The following is a 25,797-nucleotide window of genomic DNA, read 5'->3' as shown; positions in this document are numbered from 1 at the left end:
GTTCTCACATTAAAAAGGGCACAGAACTGGCAAAGGAGGATGTCGTGGTCTGAGTCTAAACAAGTGATGCAGTAAGAATGGAAATCTCGGTGTGGGACCTGCTTTCCACAGGCAAAACAATTGTTAACATTTTCGGACAACGGTTAGTGCAAGAAAAAAGGATTCACAACGGGGTACTTAGCTTTAGACGTTTTCAGCTGAAATTCAACTTCTGGTTGTGATCGACCGGCACTCATGCGAACTGCTTCTGCTACGGGCTCCACGGCAAGAAAGACTGATGTAATGACGTCGGCTGCCTTGCTTTATAGCACTAAGAACCTGATGTCAGACTACAGGTGACTACAGCTGAAGCAAAAAAAAACATTGACTCTGGTATTCGGGCCGGCCAAGGGCTACAGTACAAATATTGCCAACATACTACTTAACAAATTCAGTGCCATCTTCACCCCAAGAATGACTATTCAAGCCCTCATATCCTAGAAGTCTTAAGACCCCCCCCCATTATTACCCAAGGTCATGTACTAAAGGTGCTCTCAAATGCAAAATACTTCCATTATTAGATCTGCTAATATACCTGGCTGTTTAATAAACAGTACCAAGCGAACCCTGGAGAAGTCCCTCCTTACTATTTAACCTTAGTTTAGCCACTTCATTCATTTGGTCCACAGCAATGGTGATGCTGCTCTACAAGGGCGGCCCCAATGCTAACCCCAGAAATTACATGTCTGTCAGCCTAACAAGTCTAACATACAAAGTCATGTATTATAACTGACCTGACTAACTATGACATTAAAAAATCGTCAGGCTAGACCTATAGCAGTTTATCTATGTTAAAGCTAGATCTTGTCTAATTAATCTAGTTAACTTCTTTGAAAGAGAAACACAAGCTGTTGACAGTGACTATGCTATAGACAAAGCATACTTTGACCAAGCCAAGACCTTAGACATCATATCCCATGGTAGCATAATTAGTAAGTTAAATGCATTACAAACAGATCCTTCTATGGTAAAATGGACAAAAAAATTGACTGAAGGACAGAACCCATATGGTATGGGGCAGCAGGTTCCTCAAAGAGTATAAAGAAAACCTGTGAATCTCTGCAGGAAGTTGTGGTGGGACTTCTTTTGGTAGCTATTTATTTTCTGACCTCTACACTACAATCCAAGACTTCCAGCAACCAAGTCTACAGATGCCTGCCAACTGGGAGTCACTGCCAAGTCACCTTCCGACATGCAAGTTCTGCAACAAGAACTTACACTTGAAAACAACTAGTGTGCTAAAATGGACTTTAATAAAATGCCATGATGTGTAATATGGTAGCATTTGCTAAAACACCCCTCACCCTAGCATACAACATGGACAAAATCCCACTCCGAAATGAGAAAGTTGTTAGAAATCTTGGTATGTGGGTTGATAACTCCCTCTCCTTTGGCCATTACATAATGGCAGAAGCCAGGAAGTCCTCCTATGTAGAGCAGATTATCACCAAGAGGATATCTTTCAAATCTAGTCAGGCCATTGTCCCATGCAGAAATATGCGGCAGTTTGAAATAAGAAGCCAAAAGTGCAATTCAGCAATGTGGAGTACTTATTTAGCTTGGATGAAGCTGGACTGAAGCAGGTCCACTCAAATCTCAGACACAGAAAATTAGCAAGCAAGTAAAATAGACCTCTGGTGGGTCACAACACACTCTAAGGTTTTCTCAGTGATCCCCTAGCTCAGATGAGCCTAGAGAAGGCTACTCCCTACTGCTACTAGAATGCAGACTCAACAAGGCAAGAACCCCACATCAAATTAAATAAGCAACATAAAAGTCTTATCAAGTCCACCAAAGTCAGACATGAGATAAAATTAGCCTAGTAGGCTCGCAGACGATGGACAAACACAAGGTTTTCTTCAGCTATGTCTTCAACCTCAAAGATAATTACACAACAGTGTGTTGAGCAAATTGTAAACAGAACTACGTATATGAAACCAGAGGACATAGCAAACCTACTGGTTGATAAATTTAGTTCAAATTTCACCCCTCCCACTGACATCTCTCACTGTCAACCACAACTCTACCAGCTATCACTAGTGAATAAGTCATCAATGTACTCTCCATGGCAAAGAATACTGCTTTTATGGGCCCTGATAATATCCTAGAATGTCTCCTGGATAGCATGAAACATAACCTATTGAGCTCTCTAAAATCACTGTTTAATCTTAGCCTCCTAAATGGCTTTGCGCCTAGCAAATGGAGGACTGTCAGCAACAGTTATCCCTCTACACAAGGCTGGGCCATCTACTGACATGGGTAACTACAGGCCCACAAGTCTGACTAGTCTAATATGTAAAGCAAATCCAGAAACTTGACATCGCTATTGTGTGTGTGTGTGTGGGGGGGGGGGGGGGGTCCCCCACCCCCCCCGCTAAATATATATTCCAACTCCGACATCGCACTACAGTGAAGAAAGGGCAAATATTCTGATCTTCACTGTACTGCAATCAAAAAAAAAAAACATTGAGTTCCTGCAAATTCGCTCATGTAAGCGTTTGATATTTTTCCCTTTCGGTGTTCTAATATAGACCCTTTAAGCATAGCTTGGACCACTGGATGGGAAATTGAAAATTCACTCCTGGTCTGTTGCCTCTGTCTCTGATGGACACACGCAGGCACTAAATCATGTTGTAACCAACAATCATCCCCTATAGAAACGTCTAAAACATGTAATTTGTGGGACATATTTGGGTTGCATGGTTAGGCTTATAAAAGGTTCTAGTGATCATTAGCCTACTAATGTAAATACTGAGGCTTTTTCACTGGGTGCACTGCAACAGGAATGAGAGAGCTCATCCTTCACACACACTTCAGAAGCCTTCACAAAATATTACTTTTTTTCCAAAGTAGGAATCTGTTTGTTCATAGTTACAATAAGAAAGGAGGACAAGGACCAGTAATACAAATACATGCAAAAGCACAGAAGTGAGCACAATAAACATTCAAAAAATAGTATAAAGCATATAGTCCTTGAGAAACAATAACTGATAAAAGTTGCAGAAAATGGATTAAAACATAAAAGTTTGCTCTGAACACCATTATTTCTCTGTAACAGCAGACAATTGTTTACTGAAATACCATCTTTGCATACTGCAATTTAAAATAAAAACAAAACCCAAGCAAACTGCCATCAGAAAGGAAATCACTTACCCCAAGGATATAAATTCACCTCTGGTTACTGTATCTGGCTCAATACGAATATTCATTGAGTCTTCTGTGCGCTGTAAAGTGACAAAGCTGCAGTCACTATTAACTGTTAAGGACTGCTAAGCTATCCTTATTATCGTAACAGATTATTCACACACCAAATTAAGAGGACACAAGGACTTGCAATTTTTTAAACACTAGGTGACTCAGGATGAGACATAAACAGAAAGCCATCCCCAGAGGCACTGAGGGATGAAGACCTGACTACATTCTAAGCAATCCGACTATTATTACTAGCTTGAATTTGATGGAGCTGGCAGGAAGTGTGGGAGTGTTCAACTTGGAGAAAGGGACCATGCTGGATGGGATCTTTCTTGAGTCCTAGTGGTGGCCAGGACTTGGAGAAGATCGCCAGGTTGGGTCATGACGGTGAGTTGAGGAATAAAGGCTGCCCTGGGGCCCAGGGCAGGAATATCTTCACACTGGCTACCCCTCATGGCTTGCACAGTTGACACTGGAGAAATGCCAGGGAAGGGGTATGGCTTAGATATGCCCCATCACCAGTGTAGACACAGCTAGCTCTGTTCTGAACTTCTCTCTCTTTCGCTCTCTGAAAACTAAAAACAGCCTCAGCTTTTGGGGGGGGGGGTGACTCTAGTAACATGACATTCTCCACTCTCCTTTCCTCTCATAAGATAGTATTAGTGGATGAGTGAAAGCCATGGAAGCTAAATAAAACTGATGTTCGGCTGGCCAGGAAACAAGCCAAACATTTGCAAGGTCTAACAAAGCCTAATAGAAAATCCTTTTTTCACTATCAGTCACAAATAAATACTCAAAATTATACATGCTCAAGATGAAACACGGCTGCACACTGAGCAGCAGCTTGATTTCAAGTCTCCCAGTGTGAAAACATAAACTGAGAAAAAAAGGCCAATGAAACTCTCAGTTTGGGTAAAATTCAGTCACTGGCTAGTAATTACACTGTCTAAATTCCAGCAAAGAAGAAATTTGGAGAAACTGGGAAAAAATCAACCTGAAAAGATGGAGAAAACTCTGACTAGGACGAATCCTACAGCTGTTTGGTACAGGAGATGGCCTCCAGTAATTCAAAGGAAAAAAATAAATTAAATGTACTCAGATGTGTGTAAAATAAAGGAACCACTTAAGCAATGTAACAACTCAAACAAAAATCTGGAAAAAATTGAATAAGCTTTAACTCATTACTTCCTACATGGCCATACTTGTCAGGAAATCTGAGTAGGCTTGTAGTCTGCACACTCATACCCATAATAACTGAAGAATTCCCTATACTCCTATGATGAATATGCTCATCAGTATCTTTTTTAAAGTGCGTTTCTGAGAGAAATGGTAGACAAATACACATCAAATTAAGGCATATATGTCATTGCTATACCATATGTTTCTGCACAATTTCAAAAGCATTGGTGGAAATTTAAATGAAAAACAGGCTGTACTTACAAACTGTTATAATCCTCTCCTGTTTGAACCTGTTTTTATTTTGCTTAGTAGAACTTTATATTGCTGTTCTGTCACAAGAAAAAAAAATAAATAAAATTTCATGATTAAATGTTTAACTTTCCTTTTTTTTTACCTCACAAAGCTCATAGATATGGTGATACCTGCTGTTGTCTTGTCTCAGTTTCTGTGTAAAAGCAGCCATTGTGATCTCAGTCCTCCAATCATATTTCTATCTTCTGATTTCATATGTAAATACAGCTGATCAAAAAAAAAAGAAGTTATGCCTTACCATAACGTTCCTTCTGTGTTGTCGATCTTCACTTATCCTTGACTGTGGGTTTGGTTCTGTATCTTGGAAGCGACTAGGCCGTTATCCCAGCTCGCTCTTTCGAAAAACTCTCGAGCTTAGCTCTACCCAGAATGCTCCTCTCAAGATTCCCTCAGACTGAATTTGCATAAGATAGTGACAGACAGGAAATAACAGATCAGAGACCATATCTGTATTCATAAAGGAATAATCCAGTCGGTAGGGATAGATCTGTTCCATCAAGAAGCCAAAATGCAGGGGGAATGACTGGGGATGTCAAGGATAAATGAAGATCGACAACAAAGATGGAACGTTATGATAAGACATGACTTCTTTATCTGAAGTTGTCAATTTTCATTTAATCCTTGACTGTGGGAAACACTCCCCAGCTACTGAAATCTTGGGAGGTCTCATGGAAGAATATTCCTGAGCACCATCGAACCAAAAGATGGTCATCCCTTTGACACCAAATCCAGCATGTAATGAGTAATAAAGGTATGTGGGGAAGCCCAAGTAGCCGCTGCGTATATATCATCTTTAGAAGCTCTGGCATGGAAGACTGTGGAAGCAGTTATTGCTCTCACAGAATGTGCTTTTACAGGTCTTGGCAGTTGTGCCTTCTTTTTGTTATAAATGAAGGTTATGCAGTCCTTGACTCATCTAGCCAGAATAACCTTTGAAACTGGTTTGCACGGAGTAGCAGAAGAGAATGAAATAAACAGCTGATCAGATTTCCTGATTTCTTTTGATCTGTGAAGGTAAAAACGTAATTGTCTGTGAGCATCTAGCAAATGCAAACAATATTCCCCTTTGTTTGGAAATCTGGGAAAAAAATACGGTAAGTTGTACAGTCTGATTGATATTAGTGATACTACTTTTTGTAAAAAGGAAGGATTTGTTCGCAAAGACTCTTTATACTTATAAAAGATTAGATAAGAAGGCTTGTAAGATAAGGCCTGTAACTCAGATATTCTCCTAGCAGATGTAATAGCAAACAAAAAAAAGAGGTTTTCCAGGATAAATACTTCAAATCATAATTTGCAGATGCTTTAAATGGGGGATTAATCAAAGACTTTGGTACCATATTCAAGTCCCAAGGTGTAGACGGATCCTTGTATGGAGGTCTCAGCAATAAGGTTCCTTTCAGAAAGGCTTTACAAAGTTTGTGTGACATTGCAGCTGTGTCATTTAGACCATTATGAAAATCTGAAATTGCAGTTAGTTGTACCTGTATAGTCGAGGATGCCCCTGCATCGAAAAGCAATGCTAAAAATTCCAAGACCTTATGAACTGGTGCATAATATGGGTTAAGATTACTGTGTGCAGCCCATTCTGAAAATGTTCCCACTTGTTGCTGTATAATCATCTAGTCAAAGGTTTGTAGGAGGTTAGGACAATTCATTGAACTGGGGCCGTAAGCCTAGTATGCCTGGCAATCATTGGAACTGGTGAAGCCACTGAGCGAGTTTGAGAGTTTGAAGATTTGGATGAATAAGTCCCTCTGGATGGGACAATAGGTCTGGAGCTGGGTCCAGCATCCAAGGTTTCTGAATGAAGTGAGGCCACAGAAAGGGAAACCATATCTGCTGAGGGCAGAATGGGGCAATGAGAATTATTGTTTTTCGACCTGTTGGATTTCTTCATAAACTGGGAAATGAGAGGAATTGGGGGAAAGGCATACAGTAGACCGGGGGGCCAATAGTGAAGGAGAGCATCTCTCGGTGACGCCCCCGAATGTGGGATCAGGACAAAGTAGCTGCTGCACTTGTTGTTCAGAAGGATGCAAAGTGATTGCAGCAGGGCTGGCCCCATCAACGGAATATCATTTCCCCCATAAAAAGGTTGAGTGACGACTCATGAGGCATCAAGATACTCCTGCTCAATTTGCCCATGATCACATTGGAGCTCCCCGGAATATGTGTTGCAATTAGAAAGTGGTCGGATGAAATTGCCCATTACCACAACCCGAGTGCTTTTCAAAATAGAGGGTAAGATCTGGTTCTTCCTTGTCTGTTGATGTACAAAACCACTAATATGCTGTCTGTTTGGATCATAATCATTCCCATTGGAATGCTTGCAACACCAGGAGCACTGTCCTCATCTCTAGAACACTGATGTGCAAACTGGCCTCTAACTGGGACCAAGTGCCTTGGACTGTCTTTTTCAGATAATGCCCACCCCCCCCACCCTATTCGGGATGCATCCGTGGTTACTATGGCTGGGGGTTGAGGAGGGATAAATGGATGGCCCAACAGAATCTCATTGGAATGGAGCCACTAACTTAGGTCCTTTTTGCACAAATTTGTGATCAGCACCTGATGGGACACTGGTTGATTATTGTAATGACCATTGTGGCACCAAGAGCCATTGCAGAATTTGAATGGAAAACCTCGCAAGGGGAACTAAAGTGATGGTGGCTGCCATAAATCCTAGAGTCTGTAACACCAGTCTTGTTGTGAATAATCTGGCTAACTTGTGATTTTATTCTATGAGGTCTTTCTTGGGTTAGAGACGTGGTACAGGTGCTTGTGTCTAACACCGTCCCTATGAACTCTAAATGCTGTATTGGCTCTAGATGGGATTTTTTATAGATGACAGTGATCTCCAGCAAACAGCAAGTTTGAAGAACATAGTTCCTTGCCTGGAGCAGTAGATGCCTGGTGGCTGTGGTAATGAGCCAGTCGTCTAGGTATGGAAACCCATGGAATCCTTGCAGTCTGAAGTGAGCTGCTACCACTGCCATGCATTTGGTGAACACCCTGGGGTCTGTGGTGAGACCAAAGGGCATGACTCCGAACTGATAATGACTGGCTCCCAGCTGTTAGCGCAAAAATCTTCTGGAGAGTTAGTCTATTTTTATGTGATAATATGCATCCTGAAGATCTACTGAGCATATCCAATTGTCTTTCCCTAAGAACGGAAGTATAAACTGAACAGTGACCATCTGGAATTTGGTTTGCTGAACTGACTTCTTCAAGACACTGAGATCCAAAACTGGTCTCCAGTCCCCTGTTTTTTTTGGTACTAAAAAGAATCCTGAGTAAACTCTGGATCCTATCTGGTCTGGTGGGACTGCTTGGATGGCTCTTTTGTTGAGCATTTTTTGAATTCTAAAACTGCTGCATCCTTGTCACTGGATGGAACATCTGGGATTCTCTTTGGTTGTCTGAGTTGTTTTGAAAAGGGAATATTGTAACCTCTGATTATAATCCTCTGCACCCAATTGTCCATTGTTATGGTTAGCAGGCAGGTAGGTGCAGGGAAAGTTGTCCTCTGACTGCCACCAGAGGACAGCAATTGGGCCTCCATTCAAAAGCGCTGATAGGAGCTACCAAGTAACGAATCCCTTGAACCCTGATTTTTGCGGGCCACCTCTGCCTCTAGCATGGCATCTTCCACTGTAACCACCCCCCCCCCCTCTGCTCTGGGGAGAGTCATTAGCACATGTATCCTAGAAAGGCACCTGGGACGTTCTGAACCATAGCTTTCCTTTTCAGTAGAGCCGTTGAGGAGTGGAAAAGCGTACTCCCATGGCAGAAAGGCTCTTTCCATCCTTCTCATATCTGGTAAGGGTCTCTCAACTTTGGGGCCAAACAGGGATGTTCCGTCAAAGGAAGCATTGACAAAAAAAGACTTAAATGGCTCCGCAAATTCACATAATTGCATCCAAGTGCGTCTCCTCATGGCTATGTCAGAACTCACTGCACCAGTGGTTCCTTCAGCTGCATGTGCAATGAGCCTCATGGACAAATTACATAATGAATCAAGGGTTGCCAGCTGGGAAGCTACCTTATCCTGAACCCTCTCAGCTGTGTTTCCTATTAGAGAGTGTCGGACAGCTCCTTTATCGGATCTTATTGAAGCTTGGTGAAATGTGCCATGAAGTTCAAGGACCTAAGTGCGTAGGTCGATGAAGCAAATACTCGTTTTCCGAATCTATCCATCATCCTAGAGTCTTTATTAGGAGGCTGGATAGTAGGACTTTCATCAGGAAATTCCTTTTTAGTGACTGCCGCAATCACCATCGTATCTACTGTAGCCCATTGTTGCTGATCTGCAAGAGGTGACAAAATATGGTCTGGTCTCTTGGGGATTGGTTCGATGAAATCAGGAATCTTCCAAGCCTGCTGGGCAATCAACTTAATTAGATTGTCAGTGGGTGGAGAGATCCAAGAGGTAGATGATCAGCCACGGAAGGTCTCTAGGTATACTGACTCCTCTGAGGGAGGCTGTTGGAAAGTCCAGCCACCCTTCTGTTTAAGGATCTTTAGAATGTCACTGAACGATACATCTTCATGGGATGACCTTGGGGAATCTTCCCCTTCATCAAAGTCAGTATCTTCTGTGCAAGACTCTTCAGGGGAGTCCAAGTGCTTCCTCTTGCACTTTCTCTTCAGGGGTACCTCCTTGGTTGGATGGGACGGGGAGGTGTCTGAAGAGGACATGGTCGCTGTGGTTGAATCCTGAGGTTTCCATGTCCGGTGTCCCGAGGTGAAGGCTGGAGGTAGCTCTGGGTGACGGAAAGGGCAGGGATGCTGTTGTAACGAGAGAAATATCAACTGTGAGCCCAGAGTGGACAAGGCCTTCTCCATGGCCCAGAAAGCAGCCCCTCCCCCTGTAAAGGAACAGGAGCCTGGAATCGAAAATAACTACTTTGAAACCATGGTCCCATCTTGCAATCAGGTAGCTGCCCCCAAGCCCGATGCCGGAGTCAAACTTACATGTGCCGAAGCCCTGAGAAGTATGGACAGCTCCAATAAGATCAGTGTCAGAGGGGCAAAATGTCTGATCCAAAGTATAAGTGGGTGCTGGAACTGTCGGTTCAGAGATCAGCACCAATGATGGCAGTTGCTTTCCAGCTGGTTCTGCAGAAACTGTGGGAACGGGGAAAAACTAATTCTTTTTTATAGGTGGTTCTGACGAGAGTGTCAGAACTGAGCAGCCCCTCTTCACAGGTTCATAGGTAGGTACAAGGCTACTGGCCCTAGGGCATAATTAAGCCTAGCCAAAATGTTTCGACTTGCGCCTCCCACGTGATTTAGTTACCTGCGCCTCTGTCGAGCAGGGCCACAGAAGTGATTCCCGGGGTGAATTTCATCTTCCCCATCCACTCATTAAGATTCCTCTTGAAGAGCGCTAATGAGGAGCGCTGCCTCACACATATGGGGACCTTATTCCAGACAAGGGGAGTCTCTGGGACACAAATTTGTCCCTCCAACAAGTCCTGTTTATTGTTGAGGTCAGGTTAAGGTCCCTAGAGCGTGTAATTGGGTAGATTGGATTTTGCTTCAGTGGAGCATTTCCAGCAATTCGGGGTTTGACATAGCCTTGTACGTCAGACAGAGATCACCTCTGAGTAGCCGGTATGCAACCGAGTACAGTTGGAGTTTTTTTAGCCTGGTGGCATAGGGCATCTGTTATAGGCCCGTTATCCTCTTGGTGAGGTATTTTTGAGGCCTCTCCAGTTGTCGCAGGTGTCTAGTAAAGTACATCCCGAATGGGGCCCTGTACTCAATAATAGGTCTAATGAGTGATGAGTAGAGGGGGATAATAACTTCCTTTTTTCTAGATGCAAACCCCTTTGTGACAAGGTGGGCCATGTAGAAGGATTTTCTAACCACTTTAGTGATGTGGTTATCAAAGGAGAGGTTACTATCCACCTGGGTCCCTAGGTCTCTTATCACACTCTCTGTGTTAAGTGAGCTGCCACCTATGTGGTAATTCGTTGGTACTTGTTTTTTCCCGAAGGGGATGACAATGCACTTTTTTGGCATTTAGCTTAAGGCCATGATTTTGGTACCATGTATCTGTTTCAGTGAGACCCTTTTGAAGGATATCTACATCAGTGGGAGTCTCAATTATGGCACCCAGTTTGCAGTCGTCTGCGAACGTTGTTAGTCATAGTCCCTCTGTGTTTGCTTGTACCCCGGAGAAGTAAATACTGAACAGAAGAGGTCCCAAGACTGAGCCCTGGGGTAATCCACTTGTCACAGATTTGGAGTCGGACCTAGCATTTCCTATTTTCACTGTATGGGTTCTATCCGTGAGCTAGTTAGCAACCCATCTTGTAATGTAGGGGTTTATATTTAGGTTAGTGAGTTTGTCTATAGTTCCCAGTATCAAAGGCTTTCGCAAGGTCAAGGTATGCCATGTGGACCACCTTTCCCTCATCAATTGCTTTGGTAACCGTCTCGAAAAAGGAAACCAGGTTTAGAAGACATGACCTGCCCTTTACGAAACCAAACTGGGTAGGGAAAAGGGTTTGTAGGTTCCCAATGTTGTTGTTTGAGTTCCGTGATGATGTGCTCCATGGCCTTGCAGACGAGGCTTGTTAGGCTGATGGGGCGATAGTTCCCGAGGTCAATGGTGGCTGCTTCCTTGTGAAGCGGGACAACCGTTGCCGTGCGCCACTCAGTGGGCACATAGCCTGAGGTGAGGCTATGGTTGAACAGGTTGATTAGGTGAGGGATTAGTTAGTTTTGGAGTTCATGTAACAGTCCCACGGATGCTGTGTTTTTTGCTTTAGAAAGTGCTGTTTTCACCTGGGTGTCTGTGATTACGAGGGCTGTCTGGATGAAGAGGAAGAAGAAGGGGAGCCAGCCTCAGTCTTAGAAGCTACAAATATGGCCTCATCAAAGCTAGATTTTACCACACCTTTCAAGATAAGCTTATTTTTCCTCTCTGCGAGGGCCCGGTGACTAAAGCCATGACAGATGGCACAGTCTAAAGCCATGACAGATGGCACAGTCTTCATGAAGGTTTACCAGGCCCAAGCAGTAGACACTCAAGGAGTGCCCATCTGAGTTCGAAAATTTGCGATCACACTTCTGGCATCTCTTGAAGCCAGAAGTACCTTTAGTCTTCTCAGCCATGTCAAAAAGGCGCGTGCACACACACACACACACACACAAGAGAAAGGAAAGTTTGAGTAATTTTTTTTTTTTTTTTTTAGAAAAAGAAAACGTACCAACAATGGTATGAAAGCTTTACCATAGCAGTAATAACAAAGAGGGAAAGGGAAAAGAGGTATTAACAATGGTATGGAAGATTACTGTAAAAGGTAACCAAAAGGGGGAGAACTACCAATGACGGTATTCAGGAGAAAAAATACTACTCATTTTAAGGAAAGAGGAGCTTGGTAAAAGAATAAGATTTTAGAGAACCAACTACCCACTAAAGAGTTTGAAAAAAAAAAAAGTAAATAACACAGTTATAAGAAATTATTAGCTTGAGAGCTGACAGGAAAGCATCTAGCACTTAAAGCAGCAAACGAGATCTGAGTTAATCTTGAAAGGAGCATTCTGGGTACAACTAAGCTCGAGAGGTTATGCAAGGTGTGAGCTGGAACAATGTCCGAGTCGGTTCTGAGATACGGAACCGAACCCATAGTCCCCCAGTCAAGGATTAAATGAAAATCGACAACATCAATTCTGTAGATATATGTTTGTGGTTACCTAAATCAGGTCTGGCTTTTACTTTTATACACTTATGAGGAGTCTTCTAGTGTGTGATTTCACTGTTTTGTCATATTTCTATAAGAGCAGACAAGGATCAGGTGATTTTGTATATAATCCAAAAGAATGTAGTTTGTCACACTTGTTCCTCTGATCAGCACTGAACAATATCAGAGAAAGATCCATGACTTAGAGAAATTCTGCAAGTTTTTTTGTGAGAAAATAAGAATGGTCTTGGTGTAGTAGAGTTTTATTTTTTTTTTTTTAAGTTGACAGTTGTCCAGAGATTCTAAACAGTTGCCAGAGAAACTCAAGCTGTATAAAATAAATTTGAAAAATACTGTGGAGGCAGAGGCATGGGTATGATGGGGTGGAGCAATAGCTCCAGGTGAAAATTATTACTGGGTGTGATCGTCTTCAGTACATTACCAGCAACTGAATTGCTGGTGTTGATTTTGTGGTCAGAACTGAAGCGCTTTAGTGCTCTGTGTGTGGCATAAACATGATACAGTTTAAAAGAAAAATAAAAGAGCTTTTACTTTTTTCTCTTCATTTCTAACTTCAAGGGGTGCCAGATCAGGGTAATAGCTACCACTCCATGGAGAAAGAGATCTGAAGTGACTTAAAATTAGAGTGTTCATTTTAAATATTTAATGAGCATTCAGAAAGATGGTCAGGAAATGTAATTCTACAGCAGAATTTACTTCTAATTTCGTTTAAAGCTGGAGATTTTGTAAATTAATATGAGAGAAACTATTCCCTGCTTCCAAGTCTGGACATTAACTTCCATTATGCAGTTATTTTATTGCATGGATGTTTGGGGTGGGGTGACTTTTTTCTTATCAAGATTATTGTAATTTTCATTTAGTTAAGCCTTTTTTACCTCTTATCAGGAAGATCTGGGGTTTATTTTACCTTTTCTATCTGCTAAATAAATAAATACTCCTGTTTTCCCCCTGCTGCTGTCTGACCAGAGCTAAACATTCACTGATCCAGCTTATCAGGACTAGTGTCCCATGATGCATTAAATATTTGCCACAATCAATACGAAACTCTACAAGCCGGTCATCATTTCTTTCATATTCCATCACAGTTAACCATTAGCACCATACACAATAAATTACTATCTTTGGCAGTATGAACAGGACATTTTGAAAGCACAGTGGTGTAGTTAGTATTGTTGCCATTTGGTTACTTCTGCTGAGAGTCTGCATACACTCCGTGGCTTTATGTGGATTTTACCCAGGTGTATATGGAGAGAGAGAGAGAGAGAGAGAGAGAATTGTAGCTAGGGTAGGCAAAGAAAACAGCCGCCCTTGGGGAAATGTGTTATGGGATGCAACTGATAGTTGCTGATGGGATTTTATTATATTACCAGCATTCAGAAATAAATGCCAATACCGTAATTGGTGTCAGAGGTGAAGCTATTAGTGGGTGGTATGGTAACTGTAGCAAACTGCTTGCTATACTTGCTACAATGTACATTCGTATTTTACAGCTACTAGTTTGCTACAGTTTAAAGCAGAAAACTGTTTTTACTCTTCAGCTTAGACCATACTAATGCTAACCATATACTGATATTAAAACTAATATCTGTTGAACAATACTGTGTGTACTGGTAAGCAAAGTGGCATCTGATAGGAAAAGGTATGTACCCATAATGACATCACTGTGAGTTGCTGAAGAGTGTTTGAGGAAGATTCTAAATTACTGAACAGTTCATATATTTGCATTTATACAGTATAAACAGAATATTGCATTGTCATGTTAGCTGGTCAATGCTGGCAGGGGTATTAAACAAATGAAGGTTAAACAACCCACAAACAATGTAAATATTTATTCAAGGTATACTCCTTTAACATAACATTATTCTAATACTGATACTAATATCTCATGAAACATAGGTTGTGGGTTAGGAAGTAATATGCCATCTGTATACTGACGGGAAATGGAATGTACCCAGAGTAATAATATCAGTGTGGGATGTACAGGACTTGAGTTAATCAAGTGTTACAAGAAATTATGGAAAAAAATAAATATTTTACATATTCCTCAAACACTCTTCAGCAACTCAAACCCTGTATGACTCACAGTGATGTCACTATGGGTATATTACCTTTTCCTATTTCCATTTAAATGAATAAAACCAAAATGGAGTGTGATAATGTCATACATGTGGAACTACAAAAGCAGTAGTTATTAGAAGAAACACAAAACTAGACCTACTTTGGTAAGACAGCCACAGACAAAGAAATAACTGTTTGAGGTAAACTATATTAATATTAAAATATCCTAATATTGTCCCAAATGTCTCATGAGCAGTAGCCCGTGCATGACTTAACTAAGGTGCCATGTAAAAGCTGACATGCTTAGCTGGGCAAGCACAGCGAAACAGTTAGTGTGGAATGTACAGAGCTGCAGTTAGGAAGGAGTGTTTATAAAATGTTATGGAAAAATATGACATTTTCCATATTTACATTAGCTATACAGAAGTGGAATGTGATACAGTAATATTTGGGGTAGCAATAACAAGCCATGGATGTTAGTTAAAAATGGCATTATAACATACTTGGTACTATGAAGTTTTCCAGCGATGGAAATGTTTGTTTGATAATGTAGCTATAAATATTAGCTACATTTTCATATTGCAATTATTTTCCAAAAGTTTTATGGCCTATAGCCAAATAAATGACGTTATCTTATAAAAAGCATTATGGCAGACAATTTTGACACAGTTGCCAACATACACGTTCTGTCGAATAATAATGTTGGTTTGAAATATTGTGAAAATATGACATGCATACTTTGTAGTATTGCGCAGTATTACAAAACAACAGTATGCTACTAATTCTTATACATCACTGGAAAGCTCTTGATCAGGCAAGCATTCCACTCTCTGACAGACTGGGTCTATCTAACATGGTTACAGAAATATAACCCTTTGTTTGACCATACTAATAGACCTTTGTAGGTGAAATACTATTTTATAATAAATTTGAAATGTAAATTCAATGTCAACAGACAGACTTTTTATACGAATACCAGTGCATAGCCCATTGTCTAGTGAACATTGTACTCTGCAGTCCTTTGCAATTTGTACTGTTTCTAAGATATTGTAAATTATGTGAAGGTTAGGGAAAACGCCTTTCAGGAAGCAAATATCTTCTTGTCTAAAGAGACTTTAGGAAGCAATAGGATTAATTAGCCTCCTGCTGCTCGTGATGAATGAGTTAATAGCTGTTCAGAAGAACTCATAACTGCAAAAATCAATATCTGAATTGAAGAAAAGGCTAGCTGAGCATGCGCCTTCTCAAGAAGAGCTGTTTCAAAAAAAGTACAGTTAGAAGACAGAGCTTGCAATGAAAAAAAATGGAGATTTTCCGCTGTAGTAGAGAAACTGTAAGGAATACACTGTATTCATTTTATGAAAGTACAGTTAAGCAGCTGGACTAGTATTCCACAGCAGGATCTGTTAACTGAAAGGATAGATCATGCGTATGCTCCAAATATGATTGGAAGAAAGTAGCCAAGACCTATATTAGTAAAGATGCAATCATACCAGCAGAAAAAAATGATTCTATCAAAACTGTGGTAGAAATGAAAAATGTTAAAAATTACAGACTACAGAGGCTTTGTGGAAAATGATTATTCATTGTACACCAGACTGAAAAGAAGCAAATTTACCACAGTAATCAACAAATGTTGAAAGGCAGGCTTAAGATTCAAGCTGCTGTATCTAGCAGTCCCCAGAATACTTTTCATGGAGGATCACAGACACTTTTTGATGCAGAACTGGCTAAGGAAGAAATAAATGGCCAGATTCATGAAAGCCTATACTAACTGTACATGGTCTACATTCAAGAACATCCCTACAACATATTTGTGCTGTCTACTCACTCATAAAGATTAGAAAATGTGTATATGTAGTCTACACATTGTGGTAACCTTTATGAATCCCTCTCAATATTTAAAGCTGCAAGAAATTAAGTAGGAAAACTAAAATTAGGAGGAAGAAGGTGGGAGTTATGCTTGTAATGTTTATTCACTCAGAATGGTATACACTTAGTGTGGGTGTTCATGAATCTGTCCCTAATTCATCCAACAAAGAGTGAGCCAGCAAGCAGAAGGGGACGCTGCTTCTCATTCTTCTGAGAACAAAACTCATAAAGAGACTGTGCCAGTGAAGTCTTTTCCAGTGTTCCAAAGGAAAATGCTTGAAAGACAGAAAGAAAAAAACAGAAGTTGTCTAGATGAATCGGGAGTACCTTAGACTTAAACCAGAGTCCAGTGATGGCAGATAAGAGATAATCAGCGAAAAGAACAGCAACACTGAAAATAGTGAACAAACTGCAGTCTATAAAGCATCAATCATATTTGTGAAATTTAGCTTTGCAAGAAGACGCTGTCCGGTTCGAATCTCAGCTAGAGCGTCTTCTGCGTGGAGACATGCGTGAATGGGCGTACCTTCGTTGAAGGTTGTGCATCAGGCCTGGCAAGCCGGTACGTAAAAATCAACTACCAATCATTAGTGGACCGGAGTTCCGCTATGGCGACCCCTAACCGGGAAAAGCCGAAAGACACAAACAAGCTTTGCAAGAAAAAGGGCGGCCACGGTGGTGCAGCGGTTAGCGTTGCCGCCTCACAGCAAGAGGTTCTCAGGTTCAATTCCCGGATGGGGTGCCTTCTGTGTGGAGTCTGCATGTCCTCCCTGTGGTTGCGTGGGTTTCCTCCAGGTGCTCCGGTTTCTTCCCACATCCCAAAGATATGCTGTAGCTGGACTGGACACTCTAAATTGGCCCTAGGCATATGTGTGGGTGTGTGTGTGTGTGTGTGCCTTCCGTGGAAGGTTGGGCGTCGGGCTGGCAACTTGACACTGTAGAACTCCACTGCCAAACATGAGCGGACAGGTGATCCGCTGTGGAGACCCCTAACCGGGAAAAGCCGAAAGAAGAAGAAGAAGAAGCTTTGCAAGGAAAAGTGTCTGAGAAAGACTGGAATTTTGTTGACTTTGGTAAGTTTGTGAGTGGACTGTAAAGCATATTCCCCACTTTATGTTACTAATGTTTAGAACAACACTAAAGGAAAAACTGTAAGTAAAATTGTTTCTATTTTAATTAATATTGTGTACAAAACATTTCTTGCTGTAAATTGCATACTGTACTGTAAAGCAGTTTTGTACAGTGTGCAGTCAGGTGTATTTTTAATGTGTGGGGGGTTCTTTTCACTGACTGCTGTATATGTGAAAATTAAAGTAAACAAGTACTTTTTCTTGGATATAAGACATGTACACTTTACACTATGACAAAATAAGGAAGGCTGGACAAAGGCAAGTTTACATTAATATAATGTTATCTTCAGCTGCTGGTGCAGGGGGAGTGGTGTAAAAGTGTACTGATTATACTATATGCAGAATTAAGATAATTTCCCTTGTTTTTACATCATATTGCTGTTGGTACCATTACAGCAGTTTAAGGAGTAAGTATGGTGTCTAGTGGACCCCCACCACCATGTCCATGGTAGGTAGTTGAACACGGCCTTTTGGCTGTGTTTCATTACCATGACATGGTGGAGATGGCTGTGTAGATGCCGCCCTAGAAGTGGCAACAGGGAGAATCACATGGCTAATTAGCAAAGGCATCTCCTCAGAATGCCTCATTAGCATTCAACAGGGCAAAGGGGCCAGCCCTTCATGGTGCTGCATGTCTTCATGTTAAAGGATCGTGCAGCACTATGTAAGAGCAGTTGTGTACATGGAGGTGTACACACTGCAGTACCTTCTTGAATTCTCCCCAATGTTTTTCTAAAAGCATGCAAGCTATTTTTCACATCTGGCAGGGAAGCAGAGATAAGAAAAGTACAGACAGCAATCAGTGTAAATGGGGACACAGGCTGCAACATGTACTTTAGCATGGGAAACCTTAATTTTAGATCAGGTAATGCATGTGGGTGCAGCCATCAATTTGGGGCAACTGCCCTTATCTAGAGGGTTAAACTTCATTTGTTGAAAATGTACATAAGCTTTGTGTGTTCATTCTAAGTTTATAGGGTATGGGGATTCTGCAAATGGAGATGAGAAGAAACAACTATATAAAAGATCAGCCTGCCAAATAGTGCATACAAGACAAATTTGGAAATACATATACTAAAGAACTATCATGTATAATAGGTGGGATCAATAGCTTTCTATCATATTGGCTACTCTGTCTGGTTACCATTCATATAATCGAATGGCCAGAAGGTCGACTTCCGGAACATCGAGACTACGTCGTCGCAAATTCACAACAGCGAAATCCCGAAACATTGAGTCCTGCCTCTGGGAAAGTAACTACTTAGCCACCACTGCCAACCTTTGCCCTTTTCTCCACTTCAGTGTGATCTTGGATTTGGAATATTTAAGTAGGGGGGCTGTGGGGGGGGGCAAAGCCCCCCACTACGTTGGATTTAATGTGTGTAAGTTGTTGTTTTAGGGAGTTCTGGCTAAGTGGTTACTTTCCTGGAGGCGGGACTCGATGTTCTGGGATTTTGCTGCTGTGAATTTGCGACGTTGTCGTCTCGATGTTCCGGGAGTTGACGTTCATGCTATTTGATTATATGAATGATAACCCCCTCTGTCTATATTATCTTGAAATGTAAATGGCCTTACAGCTATAAACAAAAAAGGAAAAAGTATAGAATTATATTACGAAGTGCAGGGTGCAAATCGCAATGTTTCAGGACACACATCTGAATAGAAATGAGCATGAACATTTTACAGAGAATGGATTTCAGGATGGATATTCAGCAGAGCATCAAGGACAAAGGAAAAGGGGAGTAATAATACTAATTGCAAAAGGGTTTCAAATAGTGATAAAAGAAGGAAGAAAGAAAAAAAGACAATAATGGTAGGTTTGTGGTAGTAAGGGGCTATTTGCAAAAAGGGATATTACATAGGTGTGTATTTATATTCCACCAAAAACTGCTATTATGAAGCTTAAGAAAGTTTAGGGAGAAATAATCAGTTTTCAGCAGGGAATATTATTCATAGGTGGGGACTGGAACTTGATTTGCAATAATGCGGAAGTATTGGGGGACCTAGAAGGGAAAATATAGCAAGACAGGGCAGACTTCTGAAGAAATTTAAGAAAATACTTGGTATGGGGGATATGAATTCAGTAATAGGAATGCAGACAGAATTTACATATTACACCCCAAGGCACAATAAACAAAAGTTATGTATTTACCATAACGTTAGCTCTGTGTTGTCTTCTTTCCTGGAAAGCACATGGGTTACTGGAACTGATAGGATATGACTTCAGTACATTTTTCCAAGCTCTTGGATCCAGGACTTAGACTCCTTTCCTACTCATAATTCACTCTTGCCCCTACAATATCTCAGATCACATTTGTCTGCTCATACCCAACACTTCATCTAACAGGCACAAAAACTTCTGAGTAACATACTGTTATGGGACAAGATCAGCTTATTAAAATGTATATTCATTTCAGTTTCATTAATAATGCTATAATATGATTGTTAAAAAGCAAATTTAATTTGTATGCAGGGCTGGGAAAATACAGTTTCATAAGCTAGAGTTATTGCTGTGTCTCAACTGCATTTTTTTAATATGTAACAAGGAAAAATTAAGTGTATGAAGTCGAGGCACATTAGCTATTGCAAAATTAATTTGTTAGCCTGACTCCTCCATGCTAGGAGTGCGTTGTTGCTAGGGAAGGTACGAAACATCCAAAGTCAGAAAACAAGACCCCTTGAAAGCAGGTGGATCATGTATTGCATAGGAAGGTGTTCACATGAAGTCCGAGGCGAAAATCACTAAGGATGAGGACATTTGCAAAGTTTTCTATTAGTTAGAGTCACTGTAACATAAGAAAGCTGCATGAAAAATTTGATAAGAGAAATGTATAAAAATACATTTTTTCCATGTAAAGTCAGAATGATTTACCAACTGCTATGAAGATGGTCTCCCAGCGCTGTAAGAAAAAAAATTCTGTTTGCACATCCTGAAGTGTTGTTCCTGACTGAAGGCATATAAGATAACTTTTTAATGTTATTTATTTAATTATGTCTATAACAATACCAATCATGAAAGAGAATGAGAAGTCAATTCTAGGCTATAAATAAAAAAGGCCCTGGTCTGGTCCATTTAATTAGTTTAGAACCATCAGATGACAGTTTGGGTGGGGTGGGGGGGTGGGGTTAAGACAGACAGAAGACAATATGGATCTAGCATTATGGTAAATATATAACTTTTATATCTCTTTTCCATCCTACTCAATGTATGGAACAGATTTTCCTAGCTACTTGTCATCCCCTGTGGTCTCATATTAGGATACTCAGAAGAATGGTGGAGCTGAAGGATGCACAGGGTCTAGAATGTATATCCAGCTTATAATGAAATACAAAGGAGTGAAGAGTAAATCAAGCAGCTGCAGCACAAATCTTGCCTATAAGTACTCTACCAAAATAAGTTCTGGAGGCTGCTACTGCTCTTGTTGAATGATCTTAGGGTTTACCTGGAAGAGCCAATCCTTTTTCTTTACATACAAAAGCAATAGTGAGTCAGTCACCTAGACAGTGCGAGTTTAAAAATGCCTTGACCCAATTTAGCCTTTGAGAAGGAAATACAAAGTTGATTTTTTCCTAATTCCATTGGTACAATGTAGGTGAAATCTTAGTTGATGGTGAACATCCATCAAATATAAGCTATGTTCGCCTTTATTACAAAAGTTTGGAAAGAAAATTGATAGGTTAATTGTCTGGTTAAGTGGAGCTTCCAGGGTCACAGTGAGAAGAAAGTATGAATTGGTCCGAAGGGATACCTTATCCTTATGAAAAAAAAATCAAGTAGGGAGGCTTGCAAGATAAGGCATGCAACTCAGAAATTCTCCTGGCAGATCTGCTGATGCTGCTGGTTAAAAGGGCGGAAGAATTAGGACCTGAAGCATCAAACTGATATTGTAAGGAGGGACTGGATCTCTGATAGGGGGTTCTGAGAAGAAAAGCTCCTTTTAAGAAAGCCTTAGAAAGTTTCAAATATGAAATGGGGTTCTGGTCCCCCCCACCCCACATGAAAACTGGATATGGCTACAAGATGAAACTTATTTGTTGAAAAACTGGCACCTTCCTGGAATAACCCCACTATAAAATCCAGAATAAAGGGTACAGGAGCTGAGAAAGGATCTTAGCCTTTAGAAGAAACCTAAAATAGCAAGTCTTTTCCATTTACTTCTGAAAACCTTTCTTACATTAGTCAAAGTAAATTTTGTTGTCATTTAGAACTACACACGTAGCCTAAACAACATTTTGTGCATCTGCTATTCTTGAGATTACAAAGGAAAGTGAAACAACGCATACAAGTAGAGGAATAAACATAACTAACAAATACAAAACTACTCCCAATACATGCAAGAAAGAGCAGAGACATTTATCAACACTCATACATGAAAAGAATCCTCTGCCCTGAGTTAAAATTAACTACTCTATTTAAAGTAATACAAAACATACTACAGATTGAAATGCCTAGGTTATTTGTCTAGTATTGCGCCTGAGTGAGTTAAATAATACTGATTATGGCTATAATAAATAAATATTGCATTTACTCGGAATACATGTAAGTATATATTGCACAAATAAAATAAAATTTAACTTATTATGTGTCCAGATCCCTTGTGAGGTGGAGTTCAGGGATGAGTTAAGACAGGTACTGGGTGGCAGTGAAGAGTTACCAAATAGCTGGGTAACTACAGCAGAGCTAGTAAGGGAAACGGCTAGAAAGGTGCTTGGTATGACATCTGGACAGAGGAAGGACAACAAGAGACATGGTGGTGGAATGAGAAGTACAGGAGAGTATACAGAGAAAGAGGTTGGCAAAGAAGAAGTGGGATTGTCAGAGAGATGAAGAAAGTAGACAGGAGTATAAGGAGATGAGGTGCATGGCAAAGAGAGGGATGGCAAAGGCTAATGATAAGGCATATGAAGAGTTGTATGAAAGGTTGGACACTAAGGAGGGAGAAAAGGACTTGTACTGATTGGCTAGACAGAGGGACCGAGCTAGGAAAGATGTGCAGCAGGTAAAGGTGATAAAGGATAATGAGGGAAACATACTCACAAGTGAGGACAGTGTGTTGAGGTGATGGAAAGAGTACTTCAAGGGGTTGATGAATGAAGATAATGAGAGGGAAAGAAGGTTGGATGATGTGGGGATAGTGAATCATGAAGTACAATGGATTAGCAAGGAGGAATTAAGGATAGCTATGAAGAGGATAAAGAATGGAAAGGCTGTTGGTCCAGATGACATACCTGTAAAAGCATGGAGGTGTTTAGGTGAAATGGCAGTGGAGTTTTTAACCAGATTGTTTAATTAAATCTTGGAAAGTGAGAGGATACCTGGGGAATGGAGAAAAAGTGTTTTGGTACCGATTTTTAAGAATAAGGGTGATGTGCAGAGCTGTAGTAACTGCAGATGGATTAAACTGATCAGTCACAGCATGAAGTTATGGGAAAGAGTAGTGGAAGCTAGGTTAAAAAGGGACTTGATGATTAGTGATCAGCAGTATGGTTTAATGCCGGGGAAAGAGTACTACAGATGCAATGTTTGCTCTGAGAGTGTTGATGGAGAAGTACAGAGAAGGACAGAAGGAGTTGCATTGTGTTTTTGTAGACTTAGAGAAAGCATATGACAGGGTGACTAGAGAGGAGTTGTGGTATTGTATGAGGAAGTCGGGAGTGTCAGAGAAGTATTTAAGAGTGGTACAGGATATGTACGTGAGTAGTGTGACAGCGGTGATGTCTGTGGTAGGAGTGATGGATGAGGTGAAGGTGGGATTACATCAAGGATCAGCTCGGAGCCCTTTCTTATTTGCAATGGTGATGGACAGGTTGACAGACGAGATCAGACAGGCGTCCCCGTGGACTATGATGTTTGCAGAAGACACTGTGATCTGTAGTGAGAGTAGGGAACAGGTGGAGGAGGCCCTGGAGAGATGGAGATATGCTCTAAAGAGAAGAGGAATGAAGGTCAGCAGGACTAAGACAGAATATATGTGTGTCAATGAGAGGGAGGATAGAGGAATGGTGAGGATGCAAGGAGTAGAGGTGGCAAAGGTGGATGAGTTTAAATACTTGGGATCAATAGTTCAGAGTAACGGCGAGTGTGGAAGAGAGGTGAAGAAGAGAGTACAGGCAGGATGGAGTGGGTGGAGAAGAGTGTCAGGAGTGATATGTGACTGACGAGTACCAGTAAGAGTGAAAGGGAAGGTCTACAAGAGGGTAGTGAGACTAGCTACGTTATATGGGTTGGAGACAGTGGCACTGACAAAAAGGCAGGAGTTTGAGCTTGATGTGGCAGAGGTAAAGATGCTAAGCTTTGCACTGGGTGTGACAAGGGTGGACAGGTTTAGGAATAAGTATATTAGAGGGTCAGCCCAGGTTGGAAGGTTTGGAGACAAAGCCAGAGAGGCAAGATTACATTGGCTTGGACATGTGCTGAGGAGGGATGCTGAGTATATTGGGAAAAATATACTAAGAATGAAGCTACCAGGTAACAGGAAAAGAGGAAGGCCTAAGATAAAGTTTATGGATGTGGTGAGAGAGGACATGCAGGTGATTGGTGTGACAGAGCAAGATGCAGAGGACAGGAAGAAATGGAAACAGATGATCTGCTGTGGTGACCCCTAACAGGAACAGCCGAAAGAAGATGATGATGTGTCCAGATCCCTGGGACTAGTGCCCAAGTTCAGAAGTCTAATCACTGTAGCATAGAAACTGTTACTGACTCTTGTAGTCCTGCAGCAGATGCTGCGATATCTCATGCCCGATGCCAGATGCTTAAACAGTCCATGTGCAGGATGCGTGTTGTCCTGCATTATTTTGGTGGCCTTGCAGATGCTTCTTGCAGAGTAATGATGATGTTGTATCGATGAAAGACTGGAACTTGTCACCTTTTCTGCAACCCTCACCACTCTTTGTAGCACCTTCCTTTCTGTAACTGTGCAGCTTCCAAACCACACTGTGAAGTTGCAGGTGAGGATGCTCTCTACTGCACCTCTATAGGAGGCATTAGGTTTCTGGGATGATGACAAAATGTAAACAACTGAATCCTGACATCCCTGGTCATCACTGAAATTGGATGAACCGTGTAGTTAACATCAGGGCTTTAGAGTCTCAGGTGAGACAGAAGACATGGAAGAAGGTCCAGTACCCATGGAGTGTTTCAGATGAGGCCAAAGGAAGGGAAATCAAATCTGCTGAGGCTAGAAGGGGGCAATGAGTACAAATGAGGCCTTGCACCGAATGGCTTATTGGGGAAACTTGGTTATAAGGGGAAAAGGTTGAAAAGCATACAGGAGACCAGAGGGCTGGTTGTGGACTACATCATTCCTTGTTGACTGTCCCTCTGGCCGAATCAGGTCAATGTAGCTGCTGCATTTGGTGTTCAGGAGGGAAGCAAAAAGGCTGCAGCATGCCTGGCCTCAAGGAGTGAAAATCACAGCTGCCACTAGCTGACTGAGGGACCACTCATGAGGCAGAAAAATAGATCTGCTCAGTTTGGCGGCCAAGAAATGTAATTCCCACGGATGTGCATTGGCAATATAAACCATTCGGAAGACATTTAGCACTCCCACAGCCTCACATTTTCCCAGCATAACTGGCAGGAGCAGGTTCCTTGCTTGGTGATGTACCAGACTACAGCCATGTTGGTTCATGTGGATGGAAATCACACCCTTGGGGAGGGAGCCCTGAAAGGTCTGCAGTGCTAGAAGGTTTGCTTTCATCTCCGTGACACTGATGTGAAGATTGGTATTGGACTACATGGCTTGAACCGCCTTCTCTTCGAAATGCCCCCTCCCCCCCACACACACACTTCAGAAGGGAGGCATCCAAGGGCACAGTGGCTAATGGGGGTAGAAAGATGAAACATAGATTTCATGTGATGAGAGGGGAGGTCAACTACCACAGCATGTGATGCCTGCATAGAAGCATGAAATATATTTGAAAATAAAGAGGATGGCGCAACATTGACTACTGAACAGAAATGGTCCACTGCAGCACACTCATATAATATCTTGCATGTGGAATCAGTGAAACTGACAGTTACTGACCCCAATGGTTGAAGAATTAGCTTTTTGGAAGATTTGAAGAGGAAAGGACTTTCGAAGCTTGAAGACAGAAACACAGAACTCTTGATACTGGGAGTTTGGCAATTTGGGATGTGTCCAGGTGGCACCCTATGAGTTATATTGTTTGCGTGTGTGTCAGCTGGCTTTTCTTCAGATTTATGGTAATCCACAGGTGATGAGTCAACTGGAGCAAGAAGTCCCTGCATTGGACCAGTAAATATCAGGTGGGAGCGGTCAGTAGCCAGTCAT

The 25,797-nt window shown here is 41.4% G+C and overlaps 1 protein-coding gene across 1 annotated transcript in view; it reads right to left on the bottom strand.

Annotated features, from left to right (window-relative positions):
- Positions 1-25,797, bottom strand: part of AGK (acylglycerol kinase) — a 929,730-nt gene that overhangs the window by 206,562 nt on the left and 697,371 nt on the right. The window contains exon 14 of the mRNA XM_044088489.1: positions 3,193-3,263. Within this exon, the coding sequence (XP_043944424.1) occupies positions 3,193-3,263 (71 nt within the window). The remainder of the gene's footprint in view (positions 1-3,192; positions 3,264-25,797) is intronic.

The sequence above is a fragment of the Protopterus annectens genome, chromosome 11.part0 (genome assembly GCF_019279795.1).
Source record: "Protopterus annectens isolate FY-2018-M chromosome 11.part0, PAN1.0, whole genome shotgun sequence".
NCBI classification, from domain to species: Eukaryota; Metazoa; Chordata; order Ceratodontiformes; family Protopteridae; genus Protopterus; species Protopterus annectens.
The sequence above is the reverse complement of the archived record's forward strand: the minus strand, read 5'-3'. Positions and strand labels throughout refer to the sequence as shown.